Genomic DNA, 25027 nt, shown 5'->3' with positions numbered 1-25027 from the left:
CTACTGCTTGATATAGGAAGCTTCAAATCCACCACGGGTGATCGAACTGTCGCTCGTAAACTCGACGATCATTCCGTTATTGGTGGATATGATAGGATCCGGGACTTCTGAGCCACACACTTTTTGGAGGAGGTTACCATTGCCGTCCCTGATCTGGAAGAGTTGCATGAGTAAAAAATGCCGGTAAGGGTGCCTTTACAGCACATGTCCTTTTCCCCCCTTTTCAGATATATTTGTTTATTTTTCTTTCACGTATTGATGTGCATTCAGCCTCAATGTAGAAATAAGCAAGAGAAGTATGCAAAACATAACCTATAATGTCTAGAAATACATCAGATGTGAACAAAATCTAAAATAAAAAACAATGATAACCATATTATTATGACAATTTCACACGTATGCGATAAAGCAATAACTGAAATTTGCCTTTTTGAACATTTTTGTTGTAAACCAGAGGGAGCAATTACGTGACCGTGTATCACCAAACCAACAAGTCATACACCCTGATTTCACGCCGGAACCTAGACTATAGCTGAAGGAGGTTAACCTAGTCAATTTTTTTCTTTGTTTTATATTAATTTATAAAAGAATAATTCTTCTGCTACATAATTCTCAAGTCTTTGATCATGAACCAAAATAAGGAATTGTGCTTTAAGTACTTTTTTTTTCTTGAACAACTCTTCCTTTCTTTCTTTGCAGAATAGTGTGATTAGGTAGGTCTTCGTCGCTGGGGTGACAAGACCTCGTATCTCAAAAATGTCAATTTTTTAAAGCTTAATGGTCAAATAATGGGTCAAGTGATGTCTTGGCCAAAACCCAACTGTCTTACTTCAAAAATGAGGTCACCATGACATGTCAAAGGAAAGGCTTTCCCATTCACTATAGTGCTTTGGCCGCCATGTTTTTTTGCTCCCCTGAACATTTGACATTTTTGAGATACGAGGTTTTGTCACCCCAGCGACGTCTTACAGGTCCCTTTTCATTTAAACATCATTCTTCACTTCCAAGTCAAATAACTTGAAGAGATGATGCTAACCGCTGCGTTGGAAATTGGCAATAGCCATTTATAAAGAATAATGTGTTAATAGATCAAGCTCAGTTTCAGCTTCATTTGATAACTCCTTCGTTGTTTGTTTGTTTTTTGTTTTTTTTTTAGAGGAAATCTATATATTTTTTTCACCTCCATTGCCCAAAGCACAGTTTTATAAGGTTACAGGCTTGAATGTAGACCCTACCTTTCAAAGGTTCTTTTCTATTTTTTTTTTACACTTTTATTTAGTGTGAGTCATTTCTTTCAAATGTTTAGTTAGCTTCGGAGAGTTTCCTTGAATTAAGTAATACACCATTTTAAAGCTTTAACCCTAACTAGGCCGGGGGGGGGGGGGGGCGATGTATCGCAATTGTAAAAAGCTATCGCTGCGACGTTTCATGACTCTTTTCTTTCGAGTCTCCCGCATCTTTTGACACCAAATTTGCTACGCCCGGGCGCGCGGTTCCGAAGTTACGCATAAATATGTACATGTATGTCAGACCAAAAATTGCTCAAAAACGTGAATTTGTGTACAATTTCAATGCAAACTGTGCTTACAGGCAAATTTCGTAAAAGCATGATTATTTTGGTGTTTTATCGATTAAAATCAATGAATAACATGTTTTCTTGTTCGGAGCGATGTCGCGGACAAATATCATTGATAAAACAATGAAAAACATAAAGTCGAAAAAACAAGGAAATACATAAGAAATTCCAAAAAACAATAAAATACTTAAGAATTTTTTTCTGATATCACATTTTTTTTAAATACATTTGCTAAGGACACTAAAAAGAATATTTACAAAAAAAAACGTGCCTATTTTGAGCTTTATTTTGTGATTTATACCAAGTAGTCTGATTTCATCCATCATTATGCATAGATTAGCAAAATTTAGCATAAATGCTAATTTTTTGAAAAATTAGCTTCATGGTATTTTAGATTACATGATAGGCAATGTGTGTGCCAATTTTCGTGGTGTTAATTTGACACTGTGGCTGGTGATAATTTTGACACTACGCTAGAGTTAATTCAATAATGACACCGCATGGTGTTGATTTGATATTGGTGGTCTTAATTTCAATGGTATAACACCCGTCCAGCTTCAATAGGAGACCACACCACCTGGTGTTACTGTGGTGTAAATGTGTTTTCACATTTTTTCGAAAATCAAGTACTTTATCGGAAAATTCTTAAATTTATCGTCTTGTTGAAGTTCAAATTTAACAAGAAGTGCAGTAACTAAGAAACTGTTTAAAAAAAAACAATTTTATATTTTGAAATGACACCCGGAGGTGTTAATTCAACACCATGAATGAGCACCGGAAATTTAACACCAGCTCGGTGTTTCATATTTAACACCGGACTTTTTGCAGTGTATAAGGATTTGATAACAATTTTCCTTGCCATGCACGTAGAATTCACTATTTTCAAAGAAAGAAATTTAACTGGTCCGGAAGTTCTTCCGCAAGAAAGGAGGAATGTGGACAATACCTCAAGAGCATCGTAGGCACACGAAATGTGACTCTCCAGATCGAATGAGTCAAAGCTGAGTGTGACAGTCTCGCCAGCGGCGGCCTCGATTTTGAATGAGCACCTCTCGTTGTTGCCATAGTTACTCGGAAAGTTTGGCGAGGTAAACTGTCCAGTTGACTTAGTGAAAACATGTCCGCAATCTGAAACCGGAACGATCAGAATAGTGACAAAGGCAGTGTTTACAATGATTCCTCTTGATCATTTTGTTTGCTTTTAAGTGATATAATACAAATGTACGGTATGTTATCGAAGCCATTCATATCTAAGTCTTATCGTAAGCCCCTCCCATTATTGCTTAATGACTACACCTATTTTTTTTCCAATTTTTTATTTCTAATGTGAGAGATATTGCACATGCGTCACCTGACTTGTAGGGTAAAGATATGTCATCTGAGCCCCGTCTTAGCAATCGAGAGTTACCATTAAGGGCGTAATCAACGATTACTCCGATCCATAACCGATTATGACTATTAATGAATTGTAAGTTTACTTTTACGAAGAGACATATGCTGGTAAAGGAGAGTTATCATTGATTTCCATGAGTTGTAAAATAATACAACTCTCTAAAGAAACAACAACAAAAAACGAGTAAAAATATTCACTCCGGAAGGAGTGAATACAAAAAAGTGTGAATTTAGAGTGAAGTTCGAGTGAATTTTGAGTGAAAATTTTAATTTTCACTCGTTTTAGAGTGACCTCAGGGATCACTCCAAAATCTTCGAGAGATCCCTAATAAAAAAAGAGTGAAAATGAACATTTTCACTCAAAATTTACTTCAATTTAAAGCTAAATTCACTCGTTTTTTTTGTATTCCCTCCTTCAAGAATGAATATTTTCACTAGATTTTTTAGAGAGTACGTTATGATTGAACTGGATTTCTGTCCGTATCTTCCCTTGATCTGTTGATAACAATCACATTGGTTTCTAGGCGTCAGAAAAAAGAAATTAGTCAAAATGTTTATGATATCATAGCACAAGAACTGACATAAAAGATAGCATGCTGTGACAAAATCTCAGCTCTTTAATATCCCATTGATTTGACAGGTTTTGTGCTGAAAGATTCCCAAATAATGAAGCAAACTCACAATGAACGGTCAGTGGAGAGAATACCGTCGTAAATATGAGGCAGGTTCAACCTGTATACTATACAACTCCCAGTAAAGGTGGCTTTTCTCTTTGCAATATTGTTGTCTTAATTGCAGCGGTTGTATTACCACAAGCAGTAGCAGTAGGATAAAAGCGATAGCATATATAGTGATAGATAATATGTGATATCGAAGAATCGGCAGATTTATCATAAACATAACGAAAGAAACACACACTTGCGCATGGAGTTTGTATAACATAGATTATAGTGCTCTTTCTAAGCATTAGGGGAAATGCAGAATAGATCATAGTTATGGGAAATTTTGATACAAAGCATAATATATTTCAGAAAATGTAAACGTTGAATGCAATTTTGGAGAGATTATGTCTTTAATATGGGATTAATAAAGAACTGGATTAACAAAAGCCCAAAAAGCATATTTTGCTACTAAGTTTGTATGTTAACGAGATAATACTTTTTTTTCGATAAAAAAAACAGATATACCGGTATATACGCATCCAATAAATGCACCGACATTATATATATATATATATATATATATATATATATATATATATATATATACATATATATATATATATGTATATACATAAACGTTCATAGGGCGATACCTATAGGGCAGATACGTCTGTAAAGGAGGTAGCTTGAGAGGACTTCTTTCCAAAGGAGAAATTTTCGATCCCCCATAAAATCATGTTTTGACAATATTTGTTTTTGAGTACTTTATCACTGATCTCAGGACTACTCCGTAGTGGAATACATATGGCGTGGTATGTGTAGATTGAGAACTGTACCATCAATCCAATTTAATGGAGATTGGTAGCGATGCAAAGATAATATACCTCATATATTTGTACATCTATTCATTCATACATTTATTCATTTATTCATTTATTCCTTTATTCATTTATTCATATATTCATTTATTCATTTATTCATTTTGTTAGTTTATTCATTTATTTATCTCACCTCCAGTTTCAGGAGGTTCTATGACGTAGGATGCGGAGAAGCCACGGAAGCTAACGGAAAAGTCGCTCTCGAATCGAATGAGCAGCGACTGTCTCACCCCGACCACAACCCCGGGGCTGTCGGTGCCGCACCACTGACCCAAGAGAGGGTCAGCTACTGAAGATCCGTCGTAGATCTTGGAGAGATAAAGATATTGAGTACAACAAACCGATATCAATATGAAACAGTGATCATACCTATCACCAACATCGTCCTTATGGTGACATTTGTCATTTTAAAAAAATCAACGGTTTCATTGGTATCAATGTCATTGTTGTTCTTAGCACTGATTCATTGTCATTCCTGACGAAGGGGGCCCCCGAAAACTCATATTTTGAATAAAAATCAAGGCAATTGGTATTTAATGCATTGCTCTACTGTGACGTTATTATTCTTGCTCTCTCTCTCTCTCTCTCTCTCTCTCTCTCTCTATATATATATATATATATATATATATATATATATATGTATGTATATATTATATATATACATATAAATGTGTATATATATGACCGTGCACCTCAAAACGGACATAAAGTCGCACACACTTATTGTGCGCGAGGACTGAAAATAAGTGAAATGGGTCAACCTAGCCGAACTTGACTTTTTTATATTTTCTGAAAGAGCGGGTCTTCTTTTACATTATGCTAAAATTTGCTATCATAAAACGGGCAGGAAAGTGTGTTTCTTTAGCAGTTTATCTCGAACATTAAATTGGTAGAATAGTGTGATTAGGTGTGTCTTTAGAATCCCTTTTTCATTTCTGAAAAACCTTGTCCACACTCTTCACTTTCAACTCTAATAACTTTTGAAAGGATAGTGCTACTGCTTTGAAAGTTGGCATTAATTATGGACAGAATGTGTTAATGAGGCATGCTTAATTGCAGTTTAACCCGTTCCTTCCGCAATTCTCTGAGTGCCTTTAATACCCCCAAACGAGATTCTTTTCGCCCGTCGACAGAGAGGCACACAGGTTCGTAATCCAGCTGTGTGAAGGCAGTCAAGCGGTTCATTGTGTCCCCCTTTCTACGGTCAACTACAGGGCTTTTTACACTTGTAAAATTTTGCTTAGCCCCGGACCAACGGTGGGGCTAAGGGGGGGGGGGGGGGACCTTAGCCCCACCGTTGGTACGGGACTATCCTTAGCCCACTTTCTGTTTACACTCGTTTTTGCCAAAGTGGGCTAGCCCCACCGATAGTACGGTACTATCTGGCCCTGCAAAATAGCAGGGGTTAGCACCGCAATTGCGGTGCCAAGCAAGTGAGTGTAAACAGAACGAAAAAATAATCCTGGGCTAAGCGACGGAGACGAAGTCCGACCCTCGCTGACCAATCAGAAACGAGGTAATCAAGTGCTGCCGGTGCGTGCGTGTACGTGTACAGTACACAGCGTAATTATGAGTATTCATGTGGTTTGGAAAGTCCGGGGCTAAGAAATACGAGTGTAAAAAGGTCAGTTTTCTCCTTAGCCCCGGACAAGAGATAGTACGGGACTAATTGGCGAGTGTAAAAAGCTCAAAAAAATTGGTACGGGACTAACGATAGTCCTGGGTCAGAGAAAGTCCGGGGTTAAGAAACACAAGTGTAAAAAGCCCCTACATGTGCCCGTGAACAATGGAAATATCGATCGGGTGCGAGGTATGAATAGAGCGTGCGCTGATGAGCTCTCAGAATCTTTTGTTCTACACAAAACCAGGTACTTGAATGAGGCGACTGGGGTCAGCGAACCCGCATTTTTTAGTGATCTCAGCCTTGATCATTATGTACATGTTCGTACGAGTTTACAGCAGAACAAGCAAAAAACTAAATCAGGAAAAGGAACATAATACTGTAAAACCCCCAGGAGAACAAATCCTGATAGAATAAACTCTGATCTTTTCATCAAACCCACTTTTCTGAGCAGTTTAACACAAAGAAACATGAATTTAGGCCACTGAAGCAGGCACCCTTGTCTTCATTTTGGGAACCTGGTAAACCAGGTTCCCGTATATCAGTTGCTCCCACGGGAACCTGGTAAACCAGGTTCCCGTAAGGAACGGGTTAAGCTGATAATCCCTTCATTGTTGTTACTCTGGTGGTTTACTTCCTGTTTTTTTGTCCCATTCATGGCACAGCCAGCACGGTTTGTAAAGATTAAGCGCTTGAATAGACACTGTACTTCAGAGCCTCTTTTCTCAGTTCACACTTTTCCTGAGTTTGTGCTTTCTTTCCAATACTTAGATAGGTTAGGAGAGTCCATTTAATTTGAATTATACATCATTTTAAAGCTTAAAGTCTGCTCTTTCAGAATATGGTCTTAACTGAAAATTCATGTCTGGCGACTTTTTGTTTGTTTTGAGGTGCAGGGTCACATATAAATTATATATATACATAATATGTGACCCTGCACCAAAAAACCAACGAAAAAAAATACCAGTCAGGGATCTGTAGTTAGGGACAGATTGTGAAAGAACAGACGGTAAGCTTTAAAATGATGTATAACTCAAATCAAATTCAATCTAAATACTTGAAAAAAAAAGTGGAAAAGTGGGAACTGAGAAAAGAGGCTCTAAAGTACAGAGTCTATCCATGTGCTTAATCCTTACCAAGTCGTCCTAGTTATGCAGTGAAAGGGACAAAACAGAGGATGTAAACCACCGGAACAACAGCAATGAAGGGATTATCAGATTAAACTGAAATTGTGTATTTTCTATCAACACATTATGTTTATGATTAATACCAACTTTCAAAGCACTTTATAGCCTGATCCTTTCCAAGTTATAAGACTTGAAAATAAAGAATATGAAAAGGATTTTAAGAAATTTTTTCATTTTCATTTTTCATTTCAATTTATTTTCATATTTCTCACATATATCACAATAAAGTATATAAATACGAAAATTATACAAAACATAATTCAGATGAGACTTCATCAGAATGTACAGAAGTTTGATTTGGTATAAACATGAGGTCTGTATGCATGCGAATTACACTGTGGTCATAATGCGAAAAAAAAAAATATGATGGGGCCTGCGTAAAAGCATTAGCTTGTACAGCCGCAGGTCCCGTGAGTAATCAGATTAGGGGAAGTTTAAAGTACGGATGTTTTTTAAGACCAACTATATCTGGGGAAACCGATTAAAACAAACAAAACAAAAAATCCAATTAAATATATATCACTAAATAAAAATACAGAAAAACAGAAAGCTGAAAGGTCACATGTTGCAGCAGTGAGCAACAACTGCAGAGATTCAAGGGGTGTGTTGCAGAGTATAGAAAATGGCGTAACTGTATGTCATAAATACATAAGTAGAAGGTGGGATAATGAGATTTGTCGTGAATGTAAACAATACCGAAAGCTCAGGAGTAACATTCCAGCATGGGTCCTAAAACCAAGCATTCCGTGTGACCATAGTAACCGACAGCTGTCACGCGCGAGAGTTTCGATAACCGAGTGGAACAATAGGTGCATGAACTGCGCAATAGGCAGACTGTTCAAAAATAGTGTTCATGGTTAGGATCCCGCCGGACTAAGGTGGGATAGACAAGGGGTAACATGTAAAGATTAACAAGAACTATACACTATGCATGCCGTACAATGTAGCTGCTAAGAAGATATTGCTTCAGTTTTCGTTTGAACGAGGTTACAGTGGTACAACTTACAAGTTCCATAGGGAGTTCGTTCCAATATTTGGGCCCAGCGAACATAATGGTTTTTTTCGCGAAAATTGTTCGGGTACGTGGAAGGTGATATGCGTAACGTTGACGAGTTGGATAATCATGAACTGTATAATTTCTTGTAAACATTTGGGAAAATACGTCTGGTAATTGGCCAGTTGAAAATTGAAACATAAACAGGCCGACGTTGTAATAAAATAACTCGGGAATTTTCAAAATTTTATTACTTACAAAAAGTTCGTTCGTGTGAGATAAATATCCAGTGTGGTTAACAATTCTAACAGCTCGTTTTTGTACAAGAAATAACGAATCGATAAGGTTTTTAGAAGCATTTCCCCACGCCAGAATCCCATAGTTGAGATAGGGAGATATCAAAGTTGAATATATGCTCTGTAGAATATTACTTGGAAAATAATAGCTAAGTTTGTTAAGAACCCCGGTATTTCTAGCAATAATTCTGCTTACATAATTAACATGGGTTCTCCAAGATAAATCACTATCGATATGAAGACCCAAAAATTTTGTATTGTTGACCTGTGACAGATCAATGTTGTTTATCTTGACAGAGAGAGGTAACACAGGTAGCGAATTACTGAATAACATATACTGAGTTTTATCAATGTTTAAGGATAATTTGTTCGCAAAAATCCAAGATTGGACAGAAACAAGTTCTTTATTTATTATGTTTATAAGCGCATCAGGATTTTGATGAGAGAAGAACAAATTTGTATCATCTGCAAAGCAAACGAAGGAGAGAATCTTAGAGGAGTTCTGGATATCATTAATATATAAAATAAAAAGAAGTGGGCCTAACAAGGAACCCTGTGGAACACCACAAGAAATCAGTTTTGGTTGGGAATCGTGACCGTGAATACTTACAAATTGTTTTCTATTCGTTAAATAATCAGTGAACCATTCTAGCGCCCTTCCCCGAATTCCGTAATGATTTAACTTATAAAGTAAAATGTCATGGTCTATTGTATCAAATGCCTTGGAGAAGTCAAGGAAAACACCGACAGTGTGAGAAACATCATCTATAGCATGAGCTATCTTATCAATAAACTTGAGTAATGCGTGAGTTGTACTATGTTTTTTCCGAAATCCAAATTGAGATTCAGTAAATATTTTTGCCTGAAGAAAAAAATTAAGGGTGCGTTTATACACAAGTCTTTCGAGTATCTTTGAAAAAGAAGTTAAAAGAGAAATGGGGCGATAATTATTGACACGGTCTTTTCGCCCTTTTTTAAAAATGGGAACAACTCTGGCTACTTTCATTTTTTGAGGAACTTTACCAGTAGACAAAGATTGATTGAAAATATAAGTAAGAGGCGAGATTATTTCATGAATCACATTTTTTACCAAGAAGTTTGTGATTCCATCATATCCCGAACTTTTTTTATTATTTAACTTATCTACAATCTTTATTATTTCATCTTCGACAATTGGGACAAAAAATAAAGATTCCATATTCCTACTACCCAGGAAAGAGTGAAATTCTCGCTGTGCTTCAGGAATTCTATCAGCCAGATTTGGCCCAATGTTTACAAAAAAATCATTAAAAACTTCAGCTATATCTATGGGGTCATCAATACGAACATCATCCTCTTGAATATAACTAGGCACGTTATTATCAGTATTACGTTTCAACGCTCGGTTTATCACCCTCCACGTACCCTTCACATCAAATTTACATTTGTCGAATTGATTCATAAAATACATCCGTTTGGCTGACCGTAATGCAGAAGTGAGGATATTACGATACTGAGTATATCTGGACTTGTTTGTAACTGTGGGTACTTTGCGATATTTATGATAAAGTTTATTTTTCTTATTGATTGATTTTAAAAGTGATTTTGTAACCCATGGCTGCCGGGGTACTTTTTTATGATTTGAGTTAGAGAATTTACGACAAGGGATAGCAATATTAAGCTGAGTTATCAAAATATCTATAAAAATATCAAAAGATAGATTTACGTCATTTTGATTATATACAATCGACCAATCAACGAGTTTCAACCTTTCTCTAAAACTATTCAGGTTCGAGTCTGACATAACACGAAAACCGGATTTTTTTTGCACACTGTCAGCAAGAGGGTGGATACTACCAATAAGTGCATACACAGGAAAATGATCAGAGATATCCGTAACAACAATACCAGATGAAATATCAGAAAATGACTTGTTAACAAATATATTATCTATTAAAGTAGAAGAGAGGTCGGTGATTCTTGTAGGTCTTCTTATGAGAGGAATAAAAGACTTAGACAACAGTTGATTAAGAAACTCTTGGCAATTATGATTATCATAATTTAAAAGATTTAAATTAAAATCACCCATAAGAAAACATAATTTATTCTTGAAATAGTTATTCAACAAAATACCGTGGATTAATTCACCGAATTCAGTAAAATTAGAGTTTGGTGGCCTATAAATTTCTCCAACAATTACATTTCCTTTATTTGGTACTTTTATCTCAATGAAAATACTTTCAAAAAATTCTGTCATAAAACTGAACTCTTCTAATAACCGATGGTTTAAATTTTCTGTTACATAAAAACCAACTCCACCTCCTTTCTTGCACGGTCTATTATTTGTAATCAGTTTGAATCTATCAATATGAAACAATGAAGAAGGAGACACCTCCTGTAACCATGTTTCACTGAGGCCGATGACACCAAATGTGAATCGTAATTCATCAATGAATAAGCGAAGTTGATCAAAATGTTGGTTTAAACTCCTAATATTAAAATGAGAAAAAAAGATTTGATTTGGGTCCGAATTGGATAATGTAATGACATCTTTTTCTAAGCAGTAACTTGTAGAAAACATGTGAGGTGGAATATCATTAGGATCAAAATCAAGTTTTAATTCATCGGTTTCTGTGGTTGAAAAAAATTTTAAGTCAGAATTATCACCGTTCTCATTATTTGTAATGGTTACAGAACTTTCACCTTCCAATGACCGAACATCTACAAAAGCATTACTCATATTCATTGTGATAAAACTCAAAGCAATTCATCCTATTTTCGTTGGGAAATGTAACAGAATGTACAGCAATGTTGGGCAAGCCATATTGCCGTTGACCTGGACACAAAATGGTAGAAGACACGTAAACATGTTTGTCTTTGAGACATACATGCACCTGGACAGTTGATGCCGACATTGGAAAAACATGTTTATGCAAGAAGGAGGAAAAATACACCAGCGTGAATGCATGGAATTCGGAAATGCGAATAACAAGTGAACAATTAAGAAGTACTGGGGCACTGCAAATGCGAATGGAATGTGACACTAGGTGGGATAATGTATGAAACAATTTTCCATAGGTAAATATGAGAACATAGGGATGCATAGGTTCAACCTGTGCGGGTGACACTTCGGTACGTTCAATTAAAAATTGTAAACATGTGACCTTCCTTAAGGGCAAATGTGCACATTTGGCGTTGCCAATGAATACAAGGATGAAACATTTAAACATCAATGCAGAGACAAACGAAAAAATAAGCATGTACATCACTAGCTCTACCTTAGAGCACTTCACTAATGATAGTAGAGTGACAAAAAATATCAAACTACACATTTCTTTCGAAGATATCGACAGCCAACCCACCCTCCTCTCTTAATCCATTATATAAAATAAATTTTTAAAATCTAATTATCCAGGTTTATGGTAAGATTCATTATGTAGTACATAGCGGTATCAAAAGAAATATCACAACCCCCTCCAAAAGAGGGACTCATGTGAATACATTATACCTTGTGCATGTCACACGAGTTTAAAACATGGAGGGAATATACTCCGGTAGCCGTGGAAGAAAAATGTACTATACCAATGCATGCCTTGAACATGCAAGTTATGGGAGACTTTCCTTTCCAAAAGGAGCAAAAACAGACAACGAATACATAATGCTAATAACACGCAGTTATTATACCTTCAGTTAATCGTTGCTTAAATCACCCGAAAGGCTCCTGACCTACACACACAATACATGGAGTCGCAGCTAGGCCGCCAAACTCGCAACCCCCGCAAGCAAAGCCTGGTTCTAAAACAACATGGCGGTCGGTCTACTTCTCCGACCCGTAACCGATGCACATATCGGTAAAATATCAAAATACAATTTATCAATACAAAGTTGTGAGTCATTTCTTTTCACTATTGTAACAGTAATAATGTGGGTATCATCATCACCTTTGTATACAATTATAGCCAGAAAGCATAAAACACTAATACGGTGTATTGTTAAGAACTCAGAAATGGCAGAGGTTAAGTGCAAAATGCGTGAATGAATAAGACGAAATAAATGAAAGGATATTACTCATGATATAAATTCCAGTCCGACGCAGCTTTTTCTTTCCATTTTAACACAACCTTGATTCATTATGTAGTACATAGCGGTATCAAAAAGAAATATCACAACCCCCTCCAAAAAAGGGACTCATTACATTATACCTTGTGCATGTCACATGAGTTTAAAACATGGAGGGAATATACTCCGGTAGGCGTGGAAGAAAAATGTACTATACATGAAAAGGGGCCTCTAAGACATACCTGATATTTTCTACTCTCCCTTCAAAAAAGGTTATAGAAAAACTACTGAAAACACACTTTCCCATTCATATTATGATCCCAAACTGAAGGATTGTGTAGGGGAAGAATAGCTCTTTCAGAAAATATATTAAAAAACTCAAGGTTGATTCGGTTGACCCATTTGACCTTTTTTTGAATCCCCAAGTAAAATCAATGGGTGCGATTTTTTGTTCGTTTTGTAATGCATGGTCTCATATAATATATATCAATTTAAGTATGTTTGTGTGTGTGTGTGTGTGTGTGTGTGTGCGTGTGTGTGTGTGTGTGTGTGTGTGTGTTTGTGTGTTTGAAACATACCGAGATTTTATCATATCTGCAATTTGTAGAGATCTCGAGGCTGAAATCGTCGAATGTGACTGTAATGGTCTCTCCGTCACCGGCAAAGAAAAGGTAGTCACACGTCACACCATTGTCGTAGTTGCTGGGATAATTTGGGCTAGTGAAAGAGCCCGATGACTCGTTGAAATAACCTCCACAACCTACGGAACAAAAGTAGATATTCAAAACAGCAATAGGGCAGATTGTATGTTCGGCTATTTTTTTTTCGACTCCATGTTGGTTTTTGCGAGTGATCTTTTTTTTGACAACACTCGGCAATCTACCACGATCACTGTCAACACTAAAAGCAAGATATTTTACAGAAATATGTGTTTTGCAGTTGTTTATAGCAGAAGCGGACAAGGCAACTCAGACAAGATGAATTAGAGAAATAGTATGAGACAAGGACAAGGATAAAGATAAGGAGACGGGGATAGAATAAACAGTCAGTTTTAAGTGTAGATTTCTTATTCCGTGATAGTTGAACAGAAGTGAAAGCCCATTGAATTAGCATAGAAAGAACAATGGAAAAAAAAAGCGACCGCCTAATATGAGAGTATTTTTAAATGCTTCATTTGAGTCTACCGATTCGCATTCTCATTTGGACGAGGACGGAATGGCCCCAAACCTTGACTATCCACGAACTTGTTATCCAACCCACCCCCCCCCCCTTTCCACAGGCATATTAAAACAGAAACATTTTCAAACCGATATACTGTGCGTATCAAAAAAAAAGTCATCCAAATTTGGAAGGCTACTGTTTCATAATAATTATCGTCTATGGAGAGCGAAATGTTGGTTGTAAGGATAGGAGAACTCTTCCTTGTTTCATTGATACCTAGTTATGTTGACAAATATCACGCATGACTGAGCACATGAACTTTGAAGACAACGTCAATGACAAATTGCACGTTTTACAAGGTTGCGTGTTATCGGGAAGGAAGAATGCATGTCTCACTGCATGGATGACATCTGTCAATGAAAGTGGCCAAATGGACCTGCCTGTTAGAATGTAGGTTTGTGTTCAGGGTTTGGCAATGTGTTTATGGTTTATCCTAACATTTCACGGTTTGTAACCTTTAACATGACCACCTGTCCCATAACTTCGTCACACCCACAGAGGCGGCAGGCCAACACACACAGCCCATTTTCTCTGTTCATATTCAACGCATGGAACGAATTATGATTGAGATTGAATATGAAGAGAGAAAATGTATAATGGGTTAGCATGTATGGTTACGACCAAGTATTCGACAACGTGACCATGTTGAAGGATATTAATCATAAAAGGTTAGAAGAAACCCTAGACATGAAGCTGCAGTTGTGCAAGCTGGCCTGATAATTTGACCACTTCCATTAACAGTCCTCATCCATGCAGTGAGACATACATTGCTTCTTTACAATAATACCCAAACTTGGTAAAAGTATAATTTGTTATTAATTGCTGTCTTTAAAGTTCATGTGCTTAGTCAAGCACGACGTTTGTCAACACAATTAGGTATCAATGGAAAGAAGAAGAGTTCCCATTTTCGTACAACTAACATTGTGCTCTCCATAGCTGACAATAAGACAGTAGCCCTCCTAAGGAATTGCTTCCTTTTTTTGATACGCACTGCAGAGATGACCACACTATGATAGACAAATCTACGTGGGCGACATAACTAAAACAATCACCAAACGTACATTATTTGTTACAGATATAGATAATCTGGTTACAACCATTCTTACCTGAATCGCTCAGAATTACAGGGGCAGAGAGAACCCTCCCCCACCGTTTCCCTTGCCGATGTAGAGAAGGAGATCCAGAGAGCCGGTTTGCAAGTCGCCGATCGAAGCGATATCCGTCCTATTGAAGGTGTAGGTTTCGATAGTCAAGCAAGGATTATTAGCATTGCTCCTAAATTCCTCCTATATTGTCTCCATGGTCTATTTAGAACAGTGTTTTGTTGTTGTTGTTGTTGTTTGTTTGTTTGTTTGTTTATTTGTTTGTTTGTTTTTTTATGTAAAATACCCCTTTCATATTAGCCACAAAAACATGGCACGTCCTCCGAGGCACGCCGTGTCCATCCAAAACCACTGCCCATATTAAATCTCGATTCGGCGTGAACACAGCACGAACAGAAAATGAACACGGCGTCAGGTTCGTGCTAAACCGTCTAGCACAAGCACGGCAAGCCGTGCTCATCCCACATGTTGTCAATTTGAAAGGACACGGCATACAACCGGAGCCGGGAAATCAGGAATAAAAACAACTGCGAGCGCTATAGGATGTATACAGTAACGTGTGTACTTTGTCAACCTACAATGATCGTTTAATTATCATAAATTATGCCGTGGTATGGTTATTTAGGAGAATATTGAGTATATGAATATAAGAACGACCCTAGTCCATGGAAGACCATTTCGAGTAAACTAAAAAAAAAAAATTCATATCTTTTTTGTTTGTCCAATAATATTCTATTTAACTGTGATGGGAAGGCAACATTGTATATACAAATTAGAACATATATTATTATGACAATTAACATTAACATTAATTGTGGAGAGGCCATTTTGTGTGATGGACTTGGGTCGTTCTTTGATTCATATGGACTTGGGTCGTTCTTTAATTCATGTACATGATATTCTGCTATAGAGATGAGAGAAGGACCAGAGAGGGCGCTATAATATGAATGTAAGAATGACCCAAGTCCTTCATTCTTACATTCATATAAGATTTAACTCATTTATTTCAGGCACTTCCGGGGGTAATTAGGATTTATCATTTATACACAAGATGAGTCCATGCATAAGCTACAATTTCCCATGTCAAACTGAATTTGGCCAAAAATTGGACTTGGGTCGTTCTTATATTCATATACTCAATTGTTTGCAGACTTCAAGAGATATCAAATTTGTAAGAATAATAACGAACGATTTAAAAGTGGAAATCACGGAAATCACTGATCTCTATGGAAGAGCCCAAAGAGCTTTTCCCCAGTGGTGGAGATGAGAAGTGTCTCTTTGGGTAGAGCAAGATCATTGGTGGAAAGTGACTGCTTGGCGGAGGTCTGCGCTCTCAGAGTGCTTTTCTAGATATCCTTGCAATAATACCATCTGAAAAGTTTAGTGAAATCTTAGAATAAGGACACAGACAAGATTGAGAGCAAGTATAGACCAATTAGGACACGTGCAGGCAATTTTTTTATTCATTCATTGTTCCATAATCCATTTTTCACACAATACTAGTATTCTTTTTTTTTCAACACAAGCTAATCACAAGACAGTGAATCTGTAATGGAAATAAACAAATATAAGCAAATATGAATATATGCATAATGTGGAACCTATATACTACAAAGCAAAAGCGAAAAATGTGTAACCTGACAGATAAACAAAATAAAACGCCTTCGTGCACGCATCAGACGGTACCCTAAAATTCTTTTTCTTTTTCCTTTTTTTTTACATCCACCTCGGAAAATGCCTAAAAGGTAATCCTCCCTTCTCGAAATAACTGAAAATTTGGGAAATATTCAACGGTGTTCAAAGTCTTTCATAAAGTGTTCGCAGATCTTAATCTCAATCTTACGGAATCTTAGTTCTAAAAATACAAAAGCTTTGTCTCTTACGTGGGCGTGTGTGTGTGTGTGGGGGGGGGGGGGCATTCCTCTTCTCTCCTCCTCCATAAACATAATATAGAGTGAAGACGCATATGAGGATATAGGTGACAGCTTTACAATGATTTCGACATTCACATTTCCTCTGATTCTGGGTACAAGCTTGCTTACTTTATTCATTTAACCGATTGCATTCCACCACAGATAGTGCATCACATAGTGCAACAGTGGAATGCTTCCAGATGTGGAATGGAGACACTCCTTCCTACACACTCCTCCTTAGGTACGCCTCGCCTCCATAAACTCAGAGTAAGAAGACGCACGCAGTGGCTCAAGAGGTGACGGATGCCACGATTTTGTTATTCAAATTGTTTCTGAGTTTAACATTTTCTTACTTCTGGGGCTAAAATATTTGAAAATATTACGATCATTTTAATTCTATAACAGCAAAAGCTCAATCGTGTGGGAAGGGGACCTCCTCCCACACCCTCTCTTCGGTCCGTCTCCATAGATCTTTAGGGTAGTTCACACCAAATATTATACGTAGATAAGCTGATCATTTGGTGACAAATAAATTATACCATGATTTAGCCACTTACACTGTCACCTTGTATGAATTTTTATTATTTCTGACTGACAATTGTGAAAAAAATCCATCAAAGTGTGAACCTGGGTGTTAGATTTCAGTTCTAAATGTAAAAGCTCCCTCGTATGAGAAGAGGACTCCCTTCCAACATCGTCCCCGTTTGATCAAGCTCCATAAGCTTTAGTACACATTTAAGACTCACATACAGATAAATATGTGACAACTGACACGATTTAGCAATTTTTATACCCTTTTTTGAATGATGATTTTGTAACTATATCAAAAGTGAAGATTACCATTGACCCTTGACACACCCTATCCCTATTGAGCCTCAGTTATCAAAGGTCCGTTATCTTGACCTACGCAGCTCCTCATTAAAAAAAAAAAATCTGGCTAGGAACCTGAAGTAACACAAATGTCCTCTTGTCAGCAATAATGGTATGTCTTTTTAATTTAGCGAAGAGTGCAAGGTTGCTTACATGCCAACACAGAGTGCGAAAATATCGAATGCAACATATTGAAATACGTATAAACAATGAGGAATCAGTAACACAATTTCCTCCTCACGAAAAAACGAATCGCCTTAATAGCTAAGAGTGAATCTTACGGAAACGAATTATTGTTAACAGTTTAACACTGAAGACAAAGTAAGTGATATCATACATGAAAAAAAAAATATTCAAGCGCATTTATAAGTTTGGCTGGTATGAAAAAAAAGACAGCGTATACAAGCTCGACTGATCTTGACAAGGATTCGAAGGAAGAGTATCTGAAGAAAGTAGAAGATTGAAGGAGAGGCCAGTCTCTACGAAATATCCACAACAAAATTACATGTTTGTTGCACTTTGCAAATAGTATAACTGAACGAATGAACGAGTTGTTATGTAGATGTCAATGTGTTGTTCGTCTCATGTTCATTATGAACTGTGCCCAGAAACAGCCCTTTCGGCGAAGGCATCAGTGTCAGAAGCGCAAGGTGATGTTCGTTTTCTGCACATTTGGCCACACGATTACAACGTATGCGTACATTTATGATTCGCGATTTCGACTTATACATTTCATCCTTGAAGAACCCCCTTCCAAAAAAAAAAACAACAACAACAAAACAACAACATTAGACAAACCATCGGTGATGACCATCAAGCACTTCTTACAAAATCTCTTACATCAACCACGACACACAGATATACTATAAACCGTGAGATTCCTAAGAACACCAATAACAACAAAACACAGTGGAACAGGCCACACGCGATTACGGCATTGAAGCAAAGCATGACCACGGTCACCTCTGACTTTCCAAATGAGGGCCTCATAAGACCAATGTCCACGCTGATGCTTTGGATCAGGGAGGCGGTTCCACCAGTCCTTCTTGTGCCGAGTGATGTCCGTCGTCTTCTCTCAGCATCAAGCGATCAGGGACCCGTTTCTTAAAACTTGTCATCAGTGACAATTTGTCATAGATGTGACAAGCTACCTGAAATCCTTGCTTCTGATTTGCTGAGGGCAAATTTGTCATAGATGTATAAAGGGTGTTGTCACTGATGACAAGTTTTATGACACGCGCCCCTGATCCTGAACAGCCTGCATGGATGTAGTCCTCGGGCCTGAGCGAAAGACCTTATAATAATGGGTTGCAGTACTGGTCACACCTTGTACACCCAAGGTCGTGTGCCGTGGCCAAGTATAAGCTTGGACGTGGCAGCGATATGATCAGTTGTAGGTCTTATATCGGAGTGTCCTCGCATGCAAGTTTTCTTGAACGGGCTGAAAAGGCCTGCCTCCCTGCTCCACCGCTGGAGATCCACGACCGCAGTCCACAGGGATAGGCAATTATTGAACACTCGGTTGTTGAATCCATCTGGGGCTCTGCTGGCTGTCTGGCAGCTCGATCGCCCAGTCCATCCAATGTTAAACCTTACGAGGTGTGGGCCGCCTACTGAAGCGATTTACCGGTGTGTGGTTCATGGAGCCAACTCGCGAGAGATAGTAGGGGATGGATGATTACCTATGCTACAATCTAACAAGTAGATTGTAGCAGCCGAGCAACAAACATACTCACTCTATACAGAGTCTCTACACCCCGTACCTAGACCATCTTTAAGCACACCCAAGTACAGGAGAGGAATGAGGAAAGGAGAATGGAGTTCACTTGCCTGTTCGCGTACCGCTGTACAGACTTCATGTGCCATTCACTTCAACAAGAGGGTCGAGACCCTCCCGCCAACATTTGTGAAGTTTTGGCTTTTCCAAGAGACTGGCGCCCATACCCTACCTACACACAAATGTATTACCAGGCAGGCAGACACTCATCGGAAAGATAGAATAGCATTTACTCCTGTCACCATTGCATTATATTCTGCATTGCTTTGTCGTTATACAATTACTCGTACACACTTATGACATAATTTTATGTCTTTTTCTTAATTGGACAATATTGTGTAATGTATACTTTGTACCATGCGTTAATTTTGTTTGATGAAAATCAACATAAACGAATTGAATCGAACAGCTTAAAGAATGTAGAGAGGAAATGAGCAAGAGAGCTCGGAAGGCAGAGGGCGATTAGATCTTTACTCCGTCAAGGCCGTGTCACACTTTTCCGGGCAATCTACGCGGGTTTGCTGCGAGCAGGGGTTTTCCAACACGCAGGAGAATTTTCTGCGGGCTAACAAGAATGTTTGGGAGTTTCGCACTTGTGTCTTACCTGCTATAAGCGTGCTATATACTTACCTTCTACTTGCGTGTATCCCGTGTGACCTGCGTGAGAGCTTCGAAACCGATCCATTTTCTGTCACGAGCGACTTACGGGTAATGCGAAGTACCTGCGTTGGAGTTGCCTGCGAGGTGCTGCCGGTAAGGGTCTCCTACTGGACTGATGTTCTACGCGTACCTCTGCGGGCAAACCCCCACGACTCACTCGGAACAAGTTTTTGAACATGCTCAAGTTCTTGTCACACCGTATCTGGGAAATTTTGCGGGTTCACTTATGGGGAAAATATGCTATCAGGAGCTCTCCGCAGTTGGTCTGCACTTGATAGTACCTAGCGCGTATCTTACCCGTAGTTGCCCGAAGGAGCGCACGCAAGTCCGTTTACCCGCAGCCAAGTTTTGAGTACGACCAAAACCTTTTTCCGGGTGAGTCGCCTGTATTGCACGCAGAGGTTCATGCAGAACGCCAGTAGGAAGCCGTTACTGTTAGTGGTAGCACCTGGCAGGCAACTCCCGCCTCTGCGGGGACCTCCGTGTGGTAAAAAATGTTCTTCGCAAGTCGCACCCAAGGCTTGCCAGGAAAGGTGTGACACAGTCTTACAGGACCAGCCCATAACCAGGTTAGGTACTACTTTGGTAACTCGCCATACACCCTGTACAATTGTTCTGTGACCGCGCGGAGAGAGGACCACCATTACAAGGTAGGACACGATAGATTAGGTATACAAAATTTCATCGTCATAAGGCGGACTATGAAAGAAGAAACGTCGTGTCGAAGAGGTTATCTCTTCATCGGCATTAGGTCCTTCGGTCTTGTGTGCTCACCGTGCATTGCCGGGGGTTTGTTCAGATAGACGTCCCTGCCGCTAGGGAACATATTTCGCGTGCATATACCTCTGTCAGCGGTGAGCAAGTACAGGGATTCGGCGATGGCTCAAATTTGCGTTTATAGACGACAAATTTTGAAAAAGGCGCAAAAATTCTCCCTTGGTGATTGAAGTAGATCTGATATGCTTCTCTTAAATGGACAGTTTGTTTCTATAACTTCATGTTTACTTTCCCATGGAGCTACATCATAATATGAAATTGTACTGACCATATCACAATTATAAAATTGATGTTTAACATTATCAGCCATGTCTTAAGAACGAACGCAAAACGACAGCAGAGATTTCCACAGTTGACTAGCATATTATTGCCATCATATTGCATAAAAATGCTGTCATTATGGAAAAATTTCGTTCCAAAGGCATATACAGTTGTTGAATGATGGCGCGCCTAGCAAGTCGACCCCTTTATCTCCTCTCAATATATCCCCCTGAATGCTTTGGACATTTCATTTGAAGTTTGTTCAAAATAGTAACAGAGGTTTGGATATATCTTCAGGAACCTACTGAACGATTTCTTGACATTTTCAGCCCGTGGTGTGTACGCTTGAAGGATTTCATTGTTTGCCTCAGCTACTGCTGGCATTCAGTTTCCCTGCATGATCCATTTTGTGATGGGTTCGCTTGTCATTGCTGCCTGTTTACAAGCATTACTCATTCAAGTTCGGTCAGCCACGACAATAAAGTTGCCCTTTCATGCCCCAAGGTAACAATGGAGACGGGCGCTACCACCAGCATTGTTCTCCCAGCCTTGGCCTTGACGCTGCCTTCTTCAGAATTAGACACTGAATTCAAAATGGCTGATACTGCACAGGACAGTATACGACTTATTTATGATAGACATTTTCTTCTACACCTGAATCCTCAGAGCAGAGAGGTTGACATACTCATGCAGGCACCTGTAAATCTGCTCTTGAAATCAAAACACAGTGCTGGTCATCAGAGAAGATGCAGGAAGCATCGTGGCAAGAGTAGTAGAAGGCGAAAATAGAGACAGATTCGTGTATACACGGAATCGAATCTCGCTGAACAATAGGATTTGGCGCTATGAGGTACGTAATGACAATGGCAGAAATCCGAGTAACATTGTGAATGTACCTCGGGAACATGATTGTAAACTGAATGTTCAACTGTGGAACTGCAATTCGGTGAGGAATAAGACTAACCTAGCTGCTTGAACACGTTATTAATAACAATGTGGATGTCATGTTCCTTACGGAGACCTGGTTGCATAGTGTTGATCCGGTTGTCATTGATGAGTGCAAACCAGCGGGTTATACATTCTTAAATGTGGCCCGTGGTAGGAATGACCCTCATGGTGGGATAGCAGTCATGTACAAAACTGCATTGAACTTGTCCACTGCAAACATCAACATCTTGTCTCCTCACGACACCTTTGAACTAGCTGCTGTTACCAATCCCTCACGGTCAATATGTTATGTTGTCATCTACAGACCTCCACCCTCCTTGAGGAATGGATTTAAGACACAGGAGTTTCTTCAGGAGTTTAAGGAACTTGTTTGTAAGCTGACTACGCATCCCTGGAAGCTTCTCATCATGGGTGACTTTAACATGCACGTAGATACCCCTCGTAAGCAGGATGTAGCATGTTTCTTGGATATCATTGTGGAAGCAGGTCTGCAACAGCATGTTACTACTGCAACACACAAATTAGGCCACACTCTTGATCTTGTAATCTCCAGGCTGGATGACTCACTTGCGGTCGACTGTCGAGCTTGAAATAAACTGTACTCAATTAATTTATAATTAGCTGTACTATTGATGCAGCTAAACCTAAGCAACATGCTGCAACATCACATTGCAGAAACTTTCGAAACTTAGGCAAGGGTTCCTTCATCACTGACATCAGTGAAGCGTTTCATGACTTTCCTTTCGACGGTGATGTTGATGATCAGGTTGCATTCTACCACAGTACCATTCTGGATGTGCTCAACAAACATTGTCCGTCCACCAAGCGTGTTCATAGTTTTTGCCGTCATCCACCTTGGTAAACGAATGAAATTCACCAAGCGAGACGATCACGGCGAAAACTCGAAAGGCGCTGGATAAAGCTACAAACACCGCCATCAGTACCTAACTCAGATTCATGCCGTCTGTTGTCTCATTCACAAGGAGATATCAAAGTATTACAGAGAAAAGTTGGAAGGTGCGGATGTGAAGAACGTGTTTCGTGTCCTGAGCTCACTCTTGAATAGGTCACCAGCAATCCTACATGCAGGCATTTCATCTACATGTACATCATCGCCTGACAGATTTGTCACATTCTTTGTAAAGAAAGTGGAAAAGTTTAGAGAAAATCTCCAACCGAGGAACGATGAATCTCATACTGACGTCTGTTTCATTGGATCGATTGCGGATGGATGTGTAGGGCCTATCCAAGCTGGCAGATTTAATGCCATTACAGCTCAGGAGGTGTACAAATTCATTCACCCTGCACCTAATGAGTCATGTTTGCTAGACCCACTACCTACGTGGCTGCTGAAGGACACCATCAGCACTCTTCTTCGCTACATTGTATCAATTGTTTTGTACACAGCTCAGCAATGGTGTCTTCCTATCGTCGTTGAAGGAAGCTGTGGTGACTCCTCTGATCAAGAAACCAAACCTCAATTGCGATAACTTGAAAAACTACAGAACAGTCTCCAATCTCTCATTTATTTCGAAGATAATTGAGAAAGCTGCTTTGTCTCCAGCCTCGAACTACAGTACGTGGATACGAATGATCTCTATGTTGAGAACCAGTCAGCTTACCGACGTTGGCATAGTACTGAGACTGCTCTCTTGAAGGTTCAAGACGGCATCCTCAGAGCACTAGACAACAAGCTTGTGCATGACATTATGCTGGCTCGTTTAACGAGCCACTTTGGCATCTCCAGGAGTGTGAAAGCTTGGTTCACCTCTTACCTCTCCGACCGCAGCTTCAGGTTAAAGGCTGCAAGTGAGCTTTCGGAGCCAATGTCTCTTGCTTTCGGAGTTCCGCAAGGTTCCGTACTAGGCCCGCAACTTTTTAGTCTATATACTCAACTCCTGGCTGACATCATCAAACACCATGAGTGCATGCAGCACCAGAGCTATGCTGATGACGTGCAACTCTACACTTGTGCAGACCCAAAGGACGGTCGGGCAATTGAAATTGCTCTCACCACATTATATGCATGTGTCAGGAACCTACAGCTGTGGATGGAGGGTAATCTGTTGAAACTGAACTGTGACAAAACTGCATTCCTTGCTGTTACTAATCCGCGGTTCCATCCCTTGATATCTGATGTCACCCTGACTGTTGGTAATGTCATTCATCCATCAAGTTCAGTTAGAAGCCTGGGTGTCGAAATTGACTCATCCATGAGGCTGATTCACCACGTTTCTTCTCGAAGCAGTTCGCTTCATTTCCATCTCTCAAATATTGCACGTATCAGGCCTTTCCTCAATCAGAAAGCTTGTGAGCATGATGTGAGAGCTCTCGTTACCTCAAGAACAGACTACGCAAACTCCATGCTGTCTGGTACTTCAAGCAATGTCCAGCGCCTTCAACGTGCTCAAAAGCGAGCTGCAAAGCTGTTTTTTTTTTCTAGCCAAGAAGTGTGACCATGCCTCTACTCTTTTTCAGCAATTACAGTAGCTCCCTGTGCAAAAGCGAATCATCTACAAAATCTTGTGAATCACGTACAAATGCATTCAGAATTGTGCTCAATCTTACCTCCTGAATCTACTTTCACGTCACCAATCTGAAAGATAAGGAATGCGGTCAGGCCAAGACCCAACCCGGCTGTCTGTTCCTAGGACTCTCACTCGGACAGGAGACAGATCCTTTTCAGCAGATGCCCCACGCCTATGGAATCAGCTCCCTCAAAGTATCAGGGAATCACCATCTCTGCCAGTTTTCCACAAATTGTTGAAGACTTTCCTTTTCAATAGCTGATTGATTCTTTATGTACTTATTGTTTCTTTGTCTGTTGTATTTTTTTTTCTTTTCTCCTACCTC

General features: G+C 39.1%; 1 protein-coding gene across 1 annotated transcript; it reads right to left on the bottom strand.

Moving 5' to 3' along the window:
• On the bottom strand, positions 1 to 21014 carry LOC139715942 (bone morphogenetic protein 1 homolog). Its single transcript, XM_071627491.1, has 5 exons — positions 20963 to 21014; positions 13223 to 13404; positions 4642 to 4816; positions 2523 to 2704; positions 1 to 153 (listed from the first exon to the last, which is right to left on the bottom strand). The coding sequence occupies exons 1-5, from the start codon at positions 21012 to 21014 to the stop codon at positions 1 to 3; spliced, it is 744 nt and encodes a 247-aa protein (XP_071483592.1).
• Positions 21015 to 25027: the final 4013 nt, after the last annotated feature.

Source organism: Diadema antillarum, unplaced genomic scaffold, assembly GCF_040938485.1.
Source record: "Diadema antillarum isolate AM-2024a unplaced genomic scaffold, OU_Dant_1.0 scf00000057, whole genome shotgun sequence".
NCBI lineage: Eukaryota > Metazoa > Echinodermata > Echinoidea > Diadematoida > Diadematidae > Diadema > Diadema antillarum.
Note: the sequence above shows the minus strand (reverse complement) of the source record. Positions and strands in the feature narration are given on the sequence as shown.

Excerpts from the sequence above, each read along its gene's own strand:
- LOC139715942 (XM_071627491.1), bottom strand. The coding sequence starts at position 21,014 with ATGTTCCCTAGCGGCAGGGACGTCTATCTGAACAAACCCCCGGCAATG. Across the intron at positions 13,405-20,962 it reads CAAACCCCCGGCAATGCACG|GTTGTGGAGGTTATTTCAAC; the intron begins GTGAGCACACAA and ends TTTGTTCCGTAG. Across the intron at positions 2,705-4,641 it reads AGAACCTCCTGAAACTGGAG|ATTGCGGACATGTTTTCACT; the intron begins GTGAGATAAATA and ends TTCCGGTTTCAG.